Source organism: Pseudophryne corroboree, chromosome 4, assembly GCF_028390025.1.
Source record: "Pseudophryne corroboree isolate aPseCor3 chromosome 4, aPseCor3.hap2, whole genome shotgun sequence".
Lineage (NCBI taxonomy): Eukaryota > Metazoa > Chordata > Amphibia > Anura > Myobatrachidae > Pseudophryne > Pseudophryne corroboree.
The window spans coordinates 360,660,747-360,675,896 of record NC_086447.1 but is presented as its reverse complement, the minus strand read 5'-3'; the positions used below and the strand labels follow the sequence as shown (position 1 = coordinate 360,675,896).

Sequence of the window (15,150 nt, the reverse complement as noted above, 5' to 3'; positions counted from 1 at the left end):
GGTTGTCGTTATCGTTTATGTATTAATATAAACTGAATTGGATTTATAATCTACTTTCACTTAAGTAGTATGCTACTACTGGCAACACAAGCTATTTATAAAGCACACAGGGGGCCAGATGTAGCCTTGAAAGGTGATCAATTGCACGGTGATAAATTACCAACCAATCAGCTTGTAACTGTCATTTTTCAAACCCAGCCTGTAACATGGCAGTTTGGAGCTGATTGGCTGGTACTTTATCACCGTGAAATGTATCACTTTTGAAGGCTTAGTTAGTACATCTCCGCCCTGGATGTACATCCAAATCATTTTGGCTTTGTCCCAGTTTGCTTGTTTAAGGGGCCCAGGCCAGCTGTGTGCACACACATAATAGCTTTAGGTACTTTTTTGGGGGCAAATGCGGCCACACCCCCATGATTTGGTAACTCCTCCTGCTGCATGCTGGGCATCATTACTTCTGTAACTCCTCTGGAGGAGATGCCTTTAAAGAAACCTATGTTTGCCAGCACAGCTTTCCAACCTGGCAGCTCTTCTGTTGTTGGCTAGGACAGAACTGAGATTCTCTCAGTTCCGACCTTCGTGTGCCAATAGCCGATAATGGCAAGTGTAGTCGTGTCCATCCAAAGTTCCCCCTCCTGTTATCAACAGGAGCAAACTTTGTGCTGGAACAGGAGTTGAAGTTAGTGGCTTCCTCTCATTTCATGCAGAACACGAGGAGAATGACTATTCATCTGCTGGTATGTGAAAGAAAATGGGCAGTACTACAGCATACTACTGTCAATTGCATAAATTTAAGTATATAAAAATTAAGAAAACATAATATCGAACCGTAAATAAGGTATCGTAAAAAATCCATGTTACATAGATAATGTAAATAATATACATATATTATGTATTTGCTAATACAATCTCTATATTACAGTATATGTTATTTTGTATTTGCAGTATAAAACATATTGCTACATTAGTGGGATTTTCATACTGTGTTATGTTTGGGCTACTCCAGGGCCTCACACCTTAACACTTATACTCACATTTTATATCACTATCTTTGTTTGTTTTTTATCTATGTATTTTTTTACATACTCTTTATTCTTATAACACTCTCTACTCTGAGTAACTACTTTTACATACCTGATATTCTGTAACACTTCACTAGTGTGATGCCCTGGGAGGCAGGCTTGGACTGGCCCACAGGGGTACAGGGGGAACCACCAGGTTTCAGACTATGCACTTGAATTATACATTATACATATGTTACCTTATACTGGACGGGTGTAGTATGGTATGCCGGCAGTCGGGCTCCCGGCGACCAGCATACCGGCGCCGGGAGCCCGACCGCCGGCATACCGACAGTGTGGCGAGCGCAAATGAACCCCTTGCGGGCTCGCTGCACTCGCCACGCTGCGGGCACGGTGGTGCGCTACGCGCACCATGCTATTTTATTCTCCCTCCAGGGGGGTCGTGGACCGCCACGAGGGAGAATAAGTGTCGGTATGCCGGCTGTCGGGATTCTGGCGCCGGTAAACTGTGCGCAGGGATCCCGACAGCCGGCATACTGAAGACCACCCTACTGGACTATGGTGTATTTTCTACAGTGCATTGCTGTTATTAATCTGTTATTAGTCTGGTACATTATCATGCATGCAGCAGCTGAATTTACTGTATATATTTATGAAGGGGCCTAGATATTGCACTCTCTAATGGTTAGTCAAACCAATGAGGTAGCAGGCCACACCCCCTCTTCAGACTGGCCACACCCCTAAACATGGGCCCCTACCACTACATACCCCCGGTGGGCCCTACATGCCCCAGTCCGATACTGCTGGGAGGGTCTTTGGCTGGGCTGGTTTGGGGGTGCCCTGTGCCCCAGGTGTGAACCCCAGAGTGTCAGGGACTTGCCCGACAGATGTGGCCTGGATGTGGTGGGCATTCCCACATCTTTGGCCAAATATATGCAAACCACCTCTTATGATAATTAATTGTAATAGATATTTAAATTTATTGTAGTGATTGCATAGTGCATCTGCACCCATTTCCTCTTTCTATAGTACTGTTAATCTCAGCAGACAGCACCTCACATTGCAAGCAACTGGTTTCGCACTGATCATAAAGCAACGAAACACAAAAATGTACCAATGTGATTATACATATAACAATAGCAGGTGTCATGGCATAAATGTAATGCCATATCCATTGCAGCAGTAATTACTTTCATTTACCTAACTATAGAAGAAAGTTAATGTGGAAGTTCCATATGTGTTTTCTACCTTTTCACTGTCTTCATCCTGCCCTAGGTACAGCGTTCTCTCTGGCAGAGTCAGGCCATCCTGATCGATCTGTAAAAGAAAAAGGCAAGGTGTGAGGTTGGAATGAGTTCTAAATAAATGAAAGATGTCCTTGCAGTATCGCGTCAAAAATACAGGTTTCAGTTTTGTAGCAAGTATTGATAGTCATCAAAATGTTAACATAACTATTTCAGAAGGTACAGCAGATGGGACAAAGCAATTTTCTTCAATTCTGTAGGAGATCAGTAAACGGAAATGGATGTTTTTGGTCAGTTCAGTATGTTATATGGAAAATGTATCTGTTCTATTGTTCTCCACATTTCTCTGATGTATTGTGTGTCATGGTCTTTTTTTATTACTAGATAAAGCATGCCAATTTTTGGTTATGATGTAACGATATACACTATTGTAAATGTAAACCCCAATCTGCAAAATCTTAATAAACTAGTAAATACGTTTGAATTGTCACAAATTCTCTTATAAATTTTATCTGTATAAATACTTTGTGGCTGAATTTTGTGCTGCTCATTTCCTTCTCCTGCTGCTATGTCTCATATTTCCCTGCTGGTGCCTAATTGACCCAGAATGCTTTGCTAGCAGCAGGGAGCCAGAAACAGCGGCAGTTTGAAAAAGAAATTACTGGCAGCAATAATAAAAAAAAAAAACCTTAAAAGGAAGCTAAAATATGAAAGTTAGTGTCCAGACAGAAAGTTTTATAGAAAAACCACAGGAAGGGAAAACTCTTGTTCAGAAAATGTTTGAGACAGCTATTATTTTCTGGGTTACATTTTAAGAGGCATGTAAAGCAATCTACATTACCATACTATAATGTCTTGAATACAGAACATATCGATTGTGCTTTTCAGGTAAAAAAAATCTAGAAATGAATGCTGTTATGGCAATACTATAATCCATATAACTAGCGTGTATTTATATTTTACTAAGATTTTGTTTACTTTGCATCCCTTTATCTCCTCTGCATTCTAAGTTCTTGTCCTTATGTTCTGCTTATTAGAAGTGCTGCAGTGCTTATTCCATTAACCCTATGCTAAATCTCATTCTAGCACTCTCTGCAAGGTTAGATGCAGAATTTCTATCAGGCCTTTCTAAATACTATATAGGAACAAAGCAATGAAAACCTGGCACAATGATCATAAAACAGACACTTTTTTGTAATGAAATTTAAAGACAACGAGACTAAAAGGGTTGGGTGCAATATGTCAGCACTCATAATGTCTACATTCATCATGTAGACAGTGAATAAATATCGACATGTTAGAATGTCTACATTTTGTCCTGGTGGACCAACGGTGAATTACCTTCTTCTGGTGGCTTCAGCGGCTCTAGCCTTGCTTCAGGTCACTTAAGGTTCAAGCCTTGGATCCGCTAGTGCTCTCTGCTATTCCTAACCCTAATCTCTACCCCTAACCCTCATCCAACAGCCTAACCCTAACCTCCCCCATCCCGCAGCCTTACCCTAACCTCCCCATCCGACAACCTAACCCTAACCTCCACCAGCAGCCTAACCCTAACCTACCCCATCCCACAGCCTAACCTTAACCTCCACCAGCAGCCTAACGCTAACCTCCCCCATCCCACAGCCTAACCTTAACCTCCACCAGCAGCTTAACCCTGGCTTCTTCATTGTATGTATGGCCGCTACGTGCACTTAAACATTTATGTTTTATACTATCAGCAGCCCATTTGGAGTTACAAAATAGCACTATACTGTACTTAATTATCCTATATTTGGAGCTCCAGGACAGTCATTTTGTGGACTCATTCACTGGTGGGCATATGGACTAAATTCAAGCAGTGGTAGCTATTGGTGCCATATATGGTTTATTAATTATGTTGTTTTTAGACAAATTTAATTAAACAATTTTTTAACAAGTACTATTGTATAGCGCTCTCTTATGATACTACGTATCTACATTTTTTCTTCTCTTGTTTGTGTAACAGCGAGTATTACAGAATACTCGTATGAGGGCAGCTTTAAAGGTATTATACTAATCATTTATCATATTGGTTAAACAGCTTTTTAAATCAGTTTAGTTAAACTTTTTATTTATTTATTTTTTATCGTGCGCCGAGAAATAACGTAATAATATTTTTTATTGGTTATTTATATTAACCCTAACCTCTACCAGCAGCCTAGCCCTAACCCTCAGCCATCCTGCAGCCTAACCCTAACCTCTGACATCATGCAGCCTAGCCCTAACCTCCACCAGCATCCCAACCCTTACCTCCCCCATCCTGCAGCCTTATCCTAACCTCCCCCATCCCCCATCCCACAACCTAACCCTAACCTCCACCAGCAGCCTAACCCTAACCTACCCCATCCCACAGCCTAACCCTAACCTACACCAGCAGCCTAACCTCCCCCATCCCACAGCCTAACCCTAGTGTCACGATCCGGGTATCTGGACGCCATTTCTTACCCATCAGATGCCTCCTAAGGCTGGCTCAGCGCTCCAGGACCGGATCCCATCTGTTATCCTGATGTGTACATTCCTGTATCCTCTCCTGTCACTCTGGGACGCTGTCACAGTAAACGCCATATTACACCTGGCATGGCGTCTCCCGCGGCCTCCGCCGCCGTCCCTGAACTTCTGCATGCAGAGTGTCTGAGTGGCGATTACGTCAGCCGCGGCCTCCGCTGTGTCCGCGTGGTTGGATGTGCATCTGTCAGCCTGGCGCCTCCTGTCTCCGGTGGCCGGCGCCGCCATTACTGTTTTCATTACCACATGGATTACAAACCAAACTTCCCTCCAAGTGTCTGCATGGGCGCAGCCATCTTGGATTCTGTCAGCTGATCATTTCCACCAATCTGTTGTCAGTATTGATAATCTGCATAATTGCCTAGCCAATCCCTTCCTTGCTGCAGGTATAAATACACTGTGCCTGAGCAAGGAAGGCGTCAGTGCTTTGGTTGTCAAACCTAGTTCCTGTTTGTCTCTCTCCTGTGATTGTCTTCCAGGTTCCAGCTCCTGTCTCAAGACTTCCACCATAGAGACCCGCACCAGCATTCCACCTGCGGTGTAGCCTGACTCTCCAATCCATTGTGGATTCATCTGTTTCCAGCTACAACATTACCTGCTTCCAGCTCAGCTTCCAGCAGAGTACAGCTTCCCTTAAAGGGCCGGTGTCCTTTCTACACTTTACCACTCTCCACCGGTATTATTATTTCTCCGCTCTCAAGTTCTACATTTCAGTTCATATTTCATCGCTCCCAAGTTCATTTATTATTTAACTGGTTCCAGCCAGTATCCACTCCGTGCTAACAACAGTCTGGTTCCAGCCAGTATCCACAGCAGCTGTTTTATCTTCAGCAACCCAGCTTTTCCTGGAACACCAGCTGGCACAATCCTGGGTTATCTCCATTGCTACAGTCGGGCCTGGTAAGGACTTTCCATCTAGAAGATCATAAGAACTATCTCACACTACCAGTGCCCTGTGGCTCCTGCCATCCTGTAGTACCCAGGAACTGTATTTATTCTTTGCTGACTTTTACGTTTTCTTTTACTGCTGCTGTGTTGCGGAGTTGTCATAATAAACATCATTGACTTTTATCCAAGTTGTCGTGGTCACGCCTTCGGGCAGTTATTATTCATGTCCAGGGGTCTGATACAACCTCCCAGGTTCCGGTACATCTCAGCCCCTACAACTGAGGCTGCCTCCCGTCAGCTCAGGCCCTCAGTTGTGACAGTAAGCACTGACCTAATGAATCCAGCCGGAGACCAGGATCAAGCGGCCAGGCCGATGCAAGAACTGGCAGCCCGACTAGAACATCAGGAGGCTGCACAGGGCCACATCATCCGCTGTCTCCAGGATCTCTCTACTCGGCTGGATGGGATTCAGACAACTCTCCGTGGATCAGGCGCGTCTGGTGCGTCAACCACAGTGACTCCAGCTATAACCCCACCCACCTTACCCATTTCTGCTCCACGTCTTCATCTTCCAACGCCAGCAAAATTTGACGGATCTCCAAGATTCTGCAGGGGATTTCTCAACCAGTGTGAGATTCAGTTTGAGCTACAACCTGGCAATTTTCCCAGTGACCGTACAAAAATTGCCTACATTATTTCTCTTCTCAGTGGCTCAGCCCTTGATTGGGCATCACCGTTATGGGAGAGGTCCGACACCCTGCTATCTTCCTACACTGCCTTCGTGTCAACATTCAGGCGCATCTTCGACGAGCCAGGCCGGGTAACCTCAGCTTCATCCGAGATTCTCCGTTTACGCCGGGGGTCACGTACTGTAGGACAATATCTGATACAGTTCCAGATCCTGGCATCCGAACTGGCATGGAACGACGAGGCCCTGTATGCTGCATTCTGGCATGGCTTATCTGAGCGTATTAAAGATGAGTTAGCTACCAGAGACTTACCTTCTAAGTTAGATGAGCTAATCTCACTCTGCACGAAAGTTGATTTACGTTTCAGAGAGAGAGCAACTGAGCGTGGAAGATCATTTGCTCCAAAATCTTCTGCTCCTCCTCCTCGTCAACTGTCACCATCTAAAGATGAGCCCATGCAACTTGGCCGTTCCCGTTTAACTCCTGCTGAGCGCCGAAGACGTCTCTCCGAGTCTCTCTGTCTCTATTGTGCAGCTCCGTCTCACACCATTAATGCCTGTCCCAAACGTCCGGGAAACTCCAGATCCTAGCTCGCCAAGGAGAGGGCCGGCTAGGAGTAATGATCTCCTCTCCATCTCCTCAAGATTGTAATCTCCCAGTCTCGCTTCAAGTTGCTCAACGTTATCGGAATGTCATTGCCCTCCTTGATTCCGGAGCGGCTGGGAACTTTATTACCGAAGCCTATGTTAAACGGTGGTCCCTACCCACCGAGAGACTTCCTTCGTCCATTTCTTTAACTGCCGTGGATGGCAGCAAAATTTTTGATGCAGTTATTTCTTTAAGGACTCTACCAATCCGTCTGAGAGTGGGAGTTCTTCATTCCGAACTTATTTCTTTTTTAGTGATTCCAAGAGCCACACATCCTGTGGTCCTGGGCCTTCCATGGCTCCGTCTTCACAATCCTACAATTGATTGGACGACTACGCAAATCCTGGCATGGGGTTCCTCCTGTGCTGAGACATGTTTGTTTAAAGTATTGCCTGTCTGTTCTTCCTCCCCCAGGTCGTCTGATGTTCCACCTCCTCCATATCAAGATTTCACGGATGTGTTCAGTAAAGCTTCTGCTGATATCCTTCCTCCTCATAGAGAATGGGACTGCCCGATTGATCTCGTTCCAGGGAAGGTTCCACCTCGAGGCCGAACTTATCCGTTGTCTCTGCCTGAGACGCATTCTATGGAGGAATATATTAAAGAGAACCTAGCAAAGGGGTTCATTCGACCTTCTTCTTCTCCAGCCGGCGCAGGCTTCTTTTTTGTAAAAAAGAAAGATGGTGGTCTGCGGCCGTGCATCGACTACAGAGGTTTGAACGACATTACCATCAAGAACCGTTATCCTTTACCCCTGATTACTGAGCTCTTTGACAGAGTTAGCGGAGCTACCATCTTTACAAAGCTGGACTTGAGAGGTGCATACAATCTCATCCGGATCCGTGAGGGTGACGAGTGGAAGACCGCCTTTAACACCCGTGACGGACATTATGAGTACCTCGTCATGCCCTTCGGATTGAGCAATGCTCCAGCTGTCTTCCAGCATTTTGTCAATGAGATCTTCAGAGACATTCTATACCGTCATGTCGTGGTCTATCTAGACGATATCCTCATTTTTGCCAACGATTTAGAGGAACATCGTTTTTGGGTTAAAGAGGTTCTGTCCCGTCTCCGTGTCAATCATCTCTATTGCAAATTAGAAAAATGCGTCTTTGAAGTCAAGTCCATTCCGTTTCTAGGGTACATTGTGTCCGGTTCCGGACTAGAGATGGATCCTGAGAAACTACAAGCAATCCAAAATTGACCGGTACCCTTAACCCTCAAAGGGGTCCAGAGGTTCTTAGGGTTCGCCAACTATTACCGAAAGTTTATACGAGACTTTTCCACCATTGTGGCGCCTATTACTGCTTTCACTAAGAAGGGTGCTAACCCGTCCAAGTGGTCTGAAGAAGCCATGCAAGCATTTCATCTTTTAAAACAAAGGTTCATCTCTGCGCCTGTTCTGAAACAGCCTGACATCGACTCTCCTTTCATCTTAGAGGTGGATGCCTCCTCCGTTGGAGTAGGAGCGGTGTTATCTCAGAGGGCTAAAGATGGCCATTTACACCCTTGCAGTTTCTTCTCCCGGAAGTTCTCCCCAGCTGAGCGCAACTATGCCATTGGCGACCAGGAGTTGCTAGCCATCAAGCTCGCTCTAGAAGAGTGGAGGTATCTGTTGGAGGGAGCTTCTCATTCAATCACCATACTTACAGACCACAAGAACCTTTTATATCTGAAAGGCGCACAATGTCTCAACCCTCGTCAGGCCAGATGGGCACTTTTCTTTTCCAGGTTCGACTTTAAACTCCAGTTCTGTCCGGGCTCTCAGAATCGCAAGGCCGATGCCCTTTCCCGCTCATGGGAGCAAGAAAATGAGTCAGAGTCTTCAGACAAGCATCCTATTATAAATCCGTTGGCATTCTCCATGGTAGGGATGGACTCTACGCCCCCATCAGGGAAAAGTTTTGTGAAACCGATGCTAAGGAAGAAGCTCATGCATTGGGCCCATGCTTCCCGTTTTGCCGGACATACAGGTATCCAAAAAACCCTGGAGTTTATCTCTAGGTCCTATTGGTGGCCAACTCTGAAAAAGGACGTCTTGGAGTTTATTGCATCTTGCCCAAAGTGTGCTCAACATAAGGTATCCCGCCAGTCGCCTGCGGGGCAACTGGTTCCACTATCTGTTCCCCGTCGACCTTGGACCCATTTGTCGATGGATTTTATTACAGATTTACCCATGTGCAACAAGTTCAATACCATCTGGGTGGTAGTTGACCGGTTCACCAAGATGGCACACTTCATTCCTCTCACAGGTCTTCCGTCAGCTTCCAAGTTGGCTCAAGTATTCATACAAGAGATCTTCCGACTCCACGGTCTTCCTGAAGAAATTATCTCAGATCGAGGAGTTCAATTCACAGCCAAATTCTGGCGAAGTTTATGTCAAGTCCTCCAAGTCAAGCTAAAGTTTTCCACGGCTTACCATCCTCAGACCAATGGTCAAACCGAGAGGGTGAATCAGGACTTGGAGGCCTTCCTCCGCATCTATGTGTCCTCCTCTCAAGATGACTGGGTTCAATTACTTCCCTGGGCCGAGTTCTGTCATAACAACCAGTATCATTCTTCATCTGCTTCAACACCATTCTTCACTAACTTTGGATTCCACCCTAAAGTCCCTGAGTTCCAACCGCTTCCAGCAACTTCTGTTCCCGCAGTGGATATCACCTTGCATCAGTTTGCCAATATCTGGAAGAGCGTACGATCAGCTCTGCTCAAGGCATCGTTCAGGTACAAGAAGTTTGCGGATAAGAAGTGTCGAGCAGTTCCTGCTCTCAAGGTGGGTGATCGGGTATGGTTATCCACGAAGAATTTGAGGTTAAGAGTTCCCAGTATGAAGTTTGCACCTCGCTATATCGGTCCTTTCAAGATTGAACAAGTCATCAATCCTGTTGCTTACAGACTCCAGTTGCCTCCCTTCTTAAAAATACCCAGGACATTCCATGTTTCCCTGTTGAAACCGCTGATCTTGAATCGGTTTCATTCCTCACTTCCTCCAACTCCGAAAGTCCAAACTCAACGAGGCGTTGAGTATGAAGTGGCCAAGATCCTGGACTCACGTCACCGTTACGGTCAACTACAATATCTTATTGACTGGAAGGGTTATGGTCCTGAGGAACGTTCGTGGACCAATGCTTCTGATGTCCATGCTCCTGCCTGGGTCCGGAGATTCCATTCCAAGTTTCCTCAAAAGCCAAAGAAGTGTCCTGGGGCCACTCCTAAAGGGGGGGTGCTGTCACGATCCGGGTATCTGGACGCCATTTCTTACCCATCAGATGCCTCCTAAGGCTGGCTCAGCGCTCCAGGACCGGATCCCATCTGTTATCCTGATGTGTACATTCCTGTATCCTCTCCTGTCACTCTGGGACGCTGTCACAGTAAACGCCATATTACACCTGGCATGGCGTCTCCCGCGGCCTCCGCCGCCGTCCCTGAACTTCTGCATGCAGAGTGTCTGAGTGGCGATTACGTCAGCCGCGGCCTCCGCTGTGTCCGCGTGGTTGGATGTGCATCTGTCAGCCTGGCGCCTCCTGTCTCCGGTGGCCGGCGCCGCCATTACTGTTTTCATTACCACATGGATTACAAACCAAACTTCCCTCCAAGTGTCTGCATGGGCGCAGCCATCTTGGATTCTGTCAGCTGATCATTTCCACCAATCTGTTGTCAGTATTGATAATCTGCATAATTGCCTAGCCAATCCCTTCCTTGCTGCAGGTATAAATACACTGTGCCTGAGCAAGGAAGGCGTCAGTGCTTTGGTTGTCAAACCTAGTTCCTGTTTGTCTCTCTCCTGTGATTGTCTTCCAGGTTCCAGCTCCTGTCTCAAGACTTCCACCATAGAGACCCGCACCAGCATTCCACCTGCGGTGTAGCCTGACTCTCCAATCCATTGTGGATTCATCTGTTTCCAGCTACAACATTACCTGCTTCCAGCTCAGCTTCCAGCAGAGTACAGCTTCCCTTAAAGGGCCGGTGTCCTTTCTACACTTTACCACTCTCCACCGGTATTATTATTTCTCCGCTCTCAAGTTCTACATTTCAGTTCATATTTCATCGCTCCCAAGTTCATTTATTATTTAACTGGTTCCAGCCAGTATCCACTCCGTGCTAACAACAGTCTGGTTCCAGACAGTATCCACAGCAGCTGTTTTATCTTCAGCAACCCAGCTTTTCCTGGAACACCAGCTGGCACAATCCTGGGTTATCTCCATTGCTACAGTCGGGCCTGGTAAGGACTTTCCATCTAGAAGATCATAAGAACTATCTCACACTACCAGTGCCCTGTGGCTCCTGCCATCCTGTAGTACCCAGGAACTGTATTTATTCTTTGCTGACTTTTACGTTTTCTTTTACTGCTGCTGTGTTGCGGAGTTGTCATAATGAACATCATTGACTTTTATCCAAGTTGTCGTGGTCACGCCTTCGGGCAGTTATTATTCATGTTACTTACATGTCCAGGGGTCTGATACAACCTCCCAGGTTCCGGTACATCTCAGCCCCTACAACTGAGGCTGCCTCCCGTCAGCTCAGGCCCTCAGTTGTGACACCTAGCCTCTACCAGCAGCCTAACCCTAACCCTCAGCCATCCTGCAGCCTAACCTCTGCCATCATGCAGCCTAGCCCTAACCTCCACCAGCAGCCTAACCCTAACCTCCCCCATCCTGCAGCCTAACCATAACCTCCACCAGCAGCCTAACCATAGCCTCCTCCATTCCACAGTCTAACCCTAACCTCTACCAACAGGCTAACCATAACCCTCAGCCATCCTGCAGCCTAACCCTAACCTCTCCAATCCCTCATCCTAACCCTAACCTCTACCAGAAGCCTAACCCTAAACCTCTCACCCGCTGTCTAATCCTAAAGTAAAAATTCTGAGAATGTCAACATTTGTGGAGAGTTTTCGGGGCGGCCACGTGATGTCACTGGTGGCCGATGCGATGCAAAACATGGCGTCAGGGTGTCTGCCTTTGCTGCTAGGCTGTGCAGTCTGGGGGCTACCCTTATTTTGCAGGGTCAGCAATGCGATCACAATTGAATTTCGATCGCATCGCTGGGCAGTCATTTGCATGCTTGGCAGCCCCCTTCATACAATCGTCAGCAGTTGCAGTTTTTCAAAATTAGCAAATCTACAACTGATGCTGAATAGGGTTCTATAAACGTCAAGTTTACAAGCACAAGCAACACTAATTACTAAATAAAATGTTGACATTCATAATGCTGACATAATGTCAACAGTCGACTTATTGGCATATTATTTTTAGCACATTTGAGCCCTAAACCTAATCCTACCCTAACCTTAATTCTAGACCTAACTCTAACCCCAGTGGGGAATTTCCCATCAGGAATGTGAGACACGTTACTAGGGGCAGTGGCGTAAGTTCGTCACAGTTGCCCAGAGGCAAGATAAATATTGGTGCCCCCCTATTTCCCATATTAAGATAAATATATGTATGTATGTATGTATATGTGTGTGTGTGTGTGTGTGTGTGTGTGTGTGTGTGTGTGTGTGTGTGTGTGTGTGTGTGTGTATATTAGTGATGTGCACCGGAAATTTTTCGGGTTTTGTGTTTTGGTTTTGGATTCGGTTCCGCGGCCGTATTTTGGATTCGGACGCGTTTTGGCAAAACCTCCCTGAATTTTTTTTGTCGGATTCTTGTATGTTTTGGATTTGGGTTTTTTTTTTTACAAAAAACCCTCAAAAACAGCTTAAATCATAGCATTAGGGGGTCATTTTGATCCCATAGTATTATTAACCTCAATAACCATAATTTCCACTCATTTCCAGTCTATTCTGAACACCTCACACCTCACAATATTATTTTTAGTCCTAAAATTTGCACCGAGGTCGCTGGATGACTAAGCTAAGCGACCCAAGTGGCCGACACAAACACCTGGCCCATCTAGGAGTGGCACTGCAGTGTCAGGCAGGATGGCCGATTTAAAAAATAGTCCCCAAACAGCACATGATGCAAAGAAAAAAAGAGGTGCACCAAGGTCGCTGGATGGCTAAGCTAAGCGACCCAAGTGGCCGACACAAAAACCTGGCCCACCTAGGAGTGGCACTGCAGTTTTCTAGCGAGAGGATGAGTGCTTCCATTCTCATGTGAATCTGAACCACTAGCCATGAACATAGACCAGGGCCTCAGCCGTTCCTTGCCACTTCGTGTCGTAAATGGCATATTGACAAGTTTACGCTTCTCATCAGATGCTTTTAATTTTGATTTTTGGGTCATATTACTGAACTTTTGTAGTATACTTGACGACACAGAGGTAGAGCAATGGACTACTGTACCGTACTGCAATATATATACTGTTGGTCAGCAAAATTCTGCACTGTCCTCCTACTATATAATACTGCGCACAACTAAAATGCAGCACAGGTATGGATGGATAGTATACTTGACGACACAGAGGTAGGTAGAGCAGTGGACTACTGTACTGTACTGCTATATATATACCGGTGGTCAGCAAAATTCTGCACTGTCCTACTATATAATACTGCGCACAACTAAAATGCAGCACAGGTATGGATGGATAGTATACTTGACGACACAGAGGTAGGTAGAGCAGTGGACTACTGTACCGTATTGCTATATATATACTGGTGGTCAGCAAAATTCTGCACTGTCCTCCTACTATATATACTGCGCACAACTAAAATGCAGCACAGGTATGGATGGATAGTATACTTGACGACACAGAGGTAGGTAGAGCAGTGGACTACTGTACCGTACTGCTATATAATACTGGTGGTCAGTAAAATTCTGCACTGTCCTCCTACTATATACTACAATGCAGCACAGATATGGAGTGCTTTTCAGGCAGAGAATGTAGATATTTTCAGCACACTGAGCACAGATATTTGCAAGCACACTGAGCACAGATATTTGCAGCACACTGAGCACAGATATTTGCAGCACACTGAACACAGAAACTGAGAGAACGCTGCACGTCCTCTCCCTATCATCTCCAATGCACGAGTGAAAATGGCGGCTACGCGCGGCTCCTTATATAGAATATGAATCTCGCGAGAATCCAACAGCGGGATGATGACGTTCGGGCGCACTCGGGTTAACCGAGCAAGGCGGGAAGATCCAAGTCTGCCTCGGAACCGTGTAAAATGGGTGAAGTTTGTGGGGGTTCGGATTCCGAGGAGCCGAACCCGCTCATCACTAATTGCCCTCTCAACTCAACTACTTCAGGATCACGGGTGGATCCTGAACCTTTCAAAGTCACATTTGGAGCCGACAAGGAGATTGACCTTCCTGGGGATGATTCCCGTCACGGAAGTGCAGAGGGTGTTTCTACCAATAGAGAAAGCGTTGGTGATCCAATCAATGGTCCGGGATGTCCTGAGCAGTGTCGGACTGGGGCATGTAGGACCCACCGGGGGAATGCCGTGGTAGGGACCCTTGTTTAGGGGTGTGGTCAGTCTGCAGAGGGGGTGTAGCCTACCACCTCATTGGTTTGACTAACCATTAGAGAGTGCAATGTCTGGGCCCCTTCATAAACATATACAGTAAATTCAGCAGCTGCATGCATGATAATGTACCATATTAATAACAGATTAATAACAGCAATGCACTGTCAAAAAAAGACCATAGTCCAGTATTAGATAACATATGTATAATGTATATGCACAGTCTGGAACCTGATCCTTAGAGTAGGAGGTGGGGCCCCAGGCAGTGGGGCCCACCGGTGGTTTCCCCTGTACCCCTGTGGGCCAGTCCAAGCCTGGTCTTGAGGCCAGCCCGGGTATTGGTTAATCAGTGCATTCGCCTTCTGGGAAAGATGGTAGCCTCCTACGAGGCTCTAAAGTATGAAAGATTCCATGCACAGTTCTTCCAGCTGGATCTCCTGGACAAGTGGTCGGGATCGCATCTCCACATGCACCAGTGGATATGCCTGTCATAAAAAGGCAGAATTTCACTCCTCTGGTGGCTCCAAACTTCTCACCTACTCTAGGGACGCAGGTTCGGGATTCAGAATTGAATTCTTCTAACCACGGATGCAAGTCTCAGAGGTTGGGGAGCAGTCACCTGGGGGGAAAACTTCCAAGGAAGGTGGTCAAGTCAGGAGTCTCTCCTTCCAATAAACGTTCTGGAACTGAGGACCATATACAACGGCCTTCTACAAGCGGCA

At 46.2% G+C, this 15,150-nt stretch overlaps 1 protein-coding gene across 1 annotated transcript in view; it reads right to left on the bottom strand.

The window, feature by feature from the left end:
- The window catches only part of ECEL1 (endothelin converting enzyme like 1), a 192,538-nt gene that overhangs the window by 109,680 nt on the left and 67,708 nt on the right, over nt 1–15,150 (bottom strand). Inside the window, exon 3 of the mRNA XM_063916541.1 lies at nt 2,271–2,339. Coding sequence (XP_063772611.1) covers nt 2,271–2,339 — 69 coding nt within the window. The remainder of the gene's footprint in view (nt 1–2,270; nt 2,340–15,150) is intronic.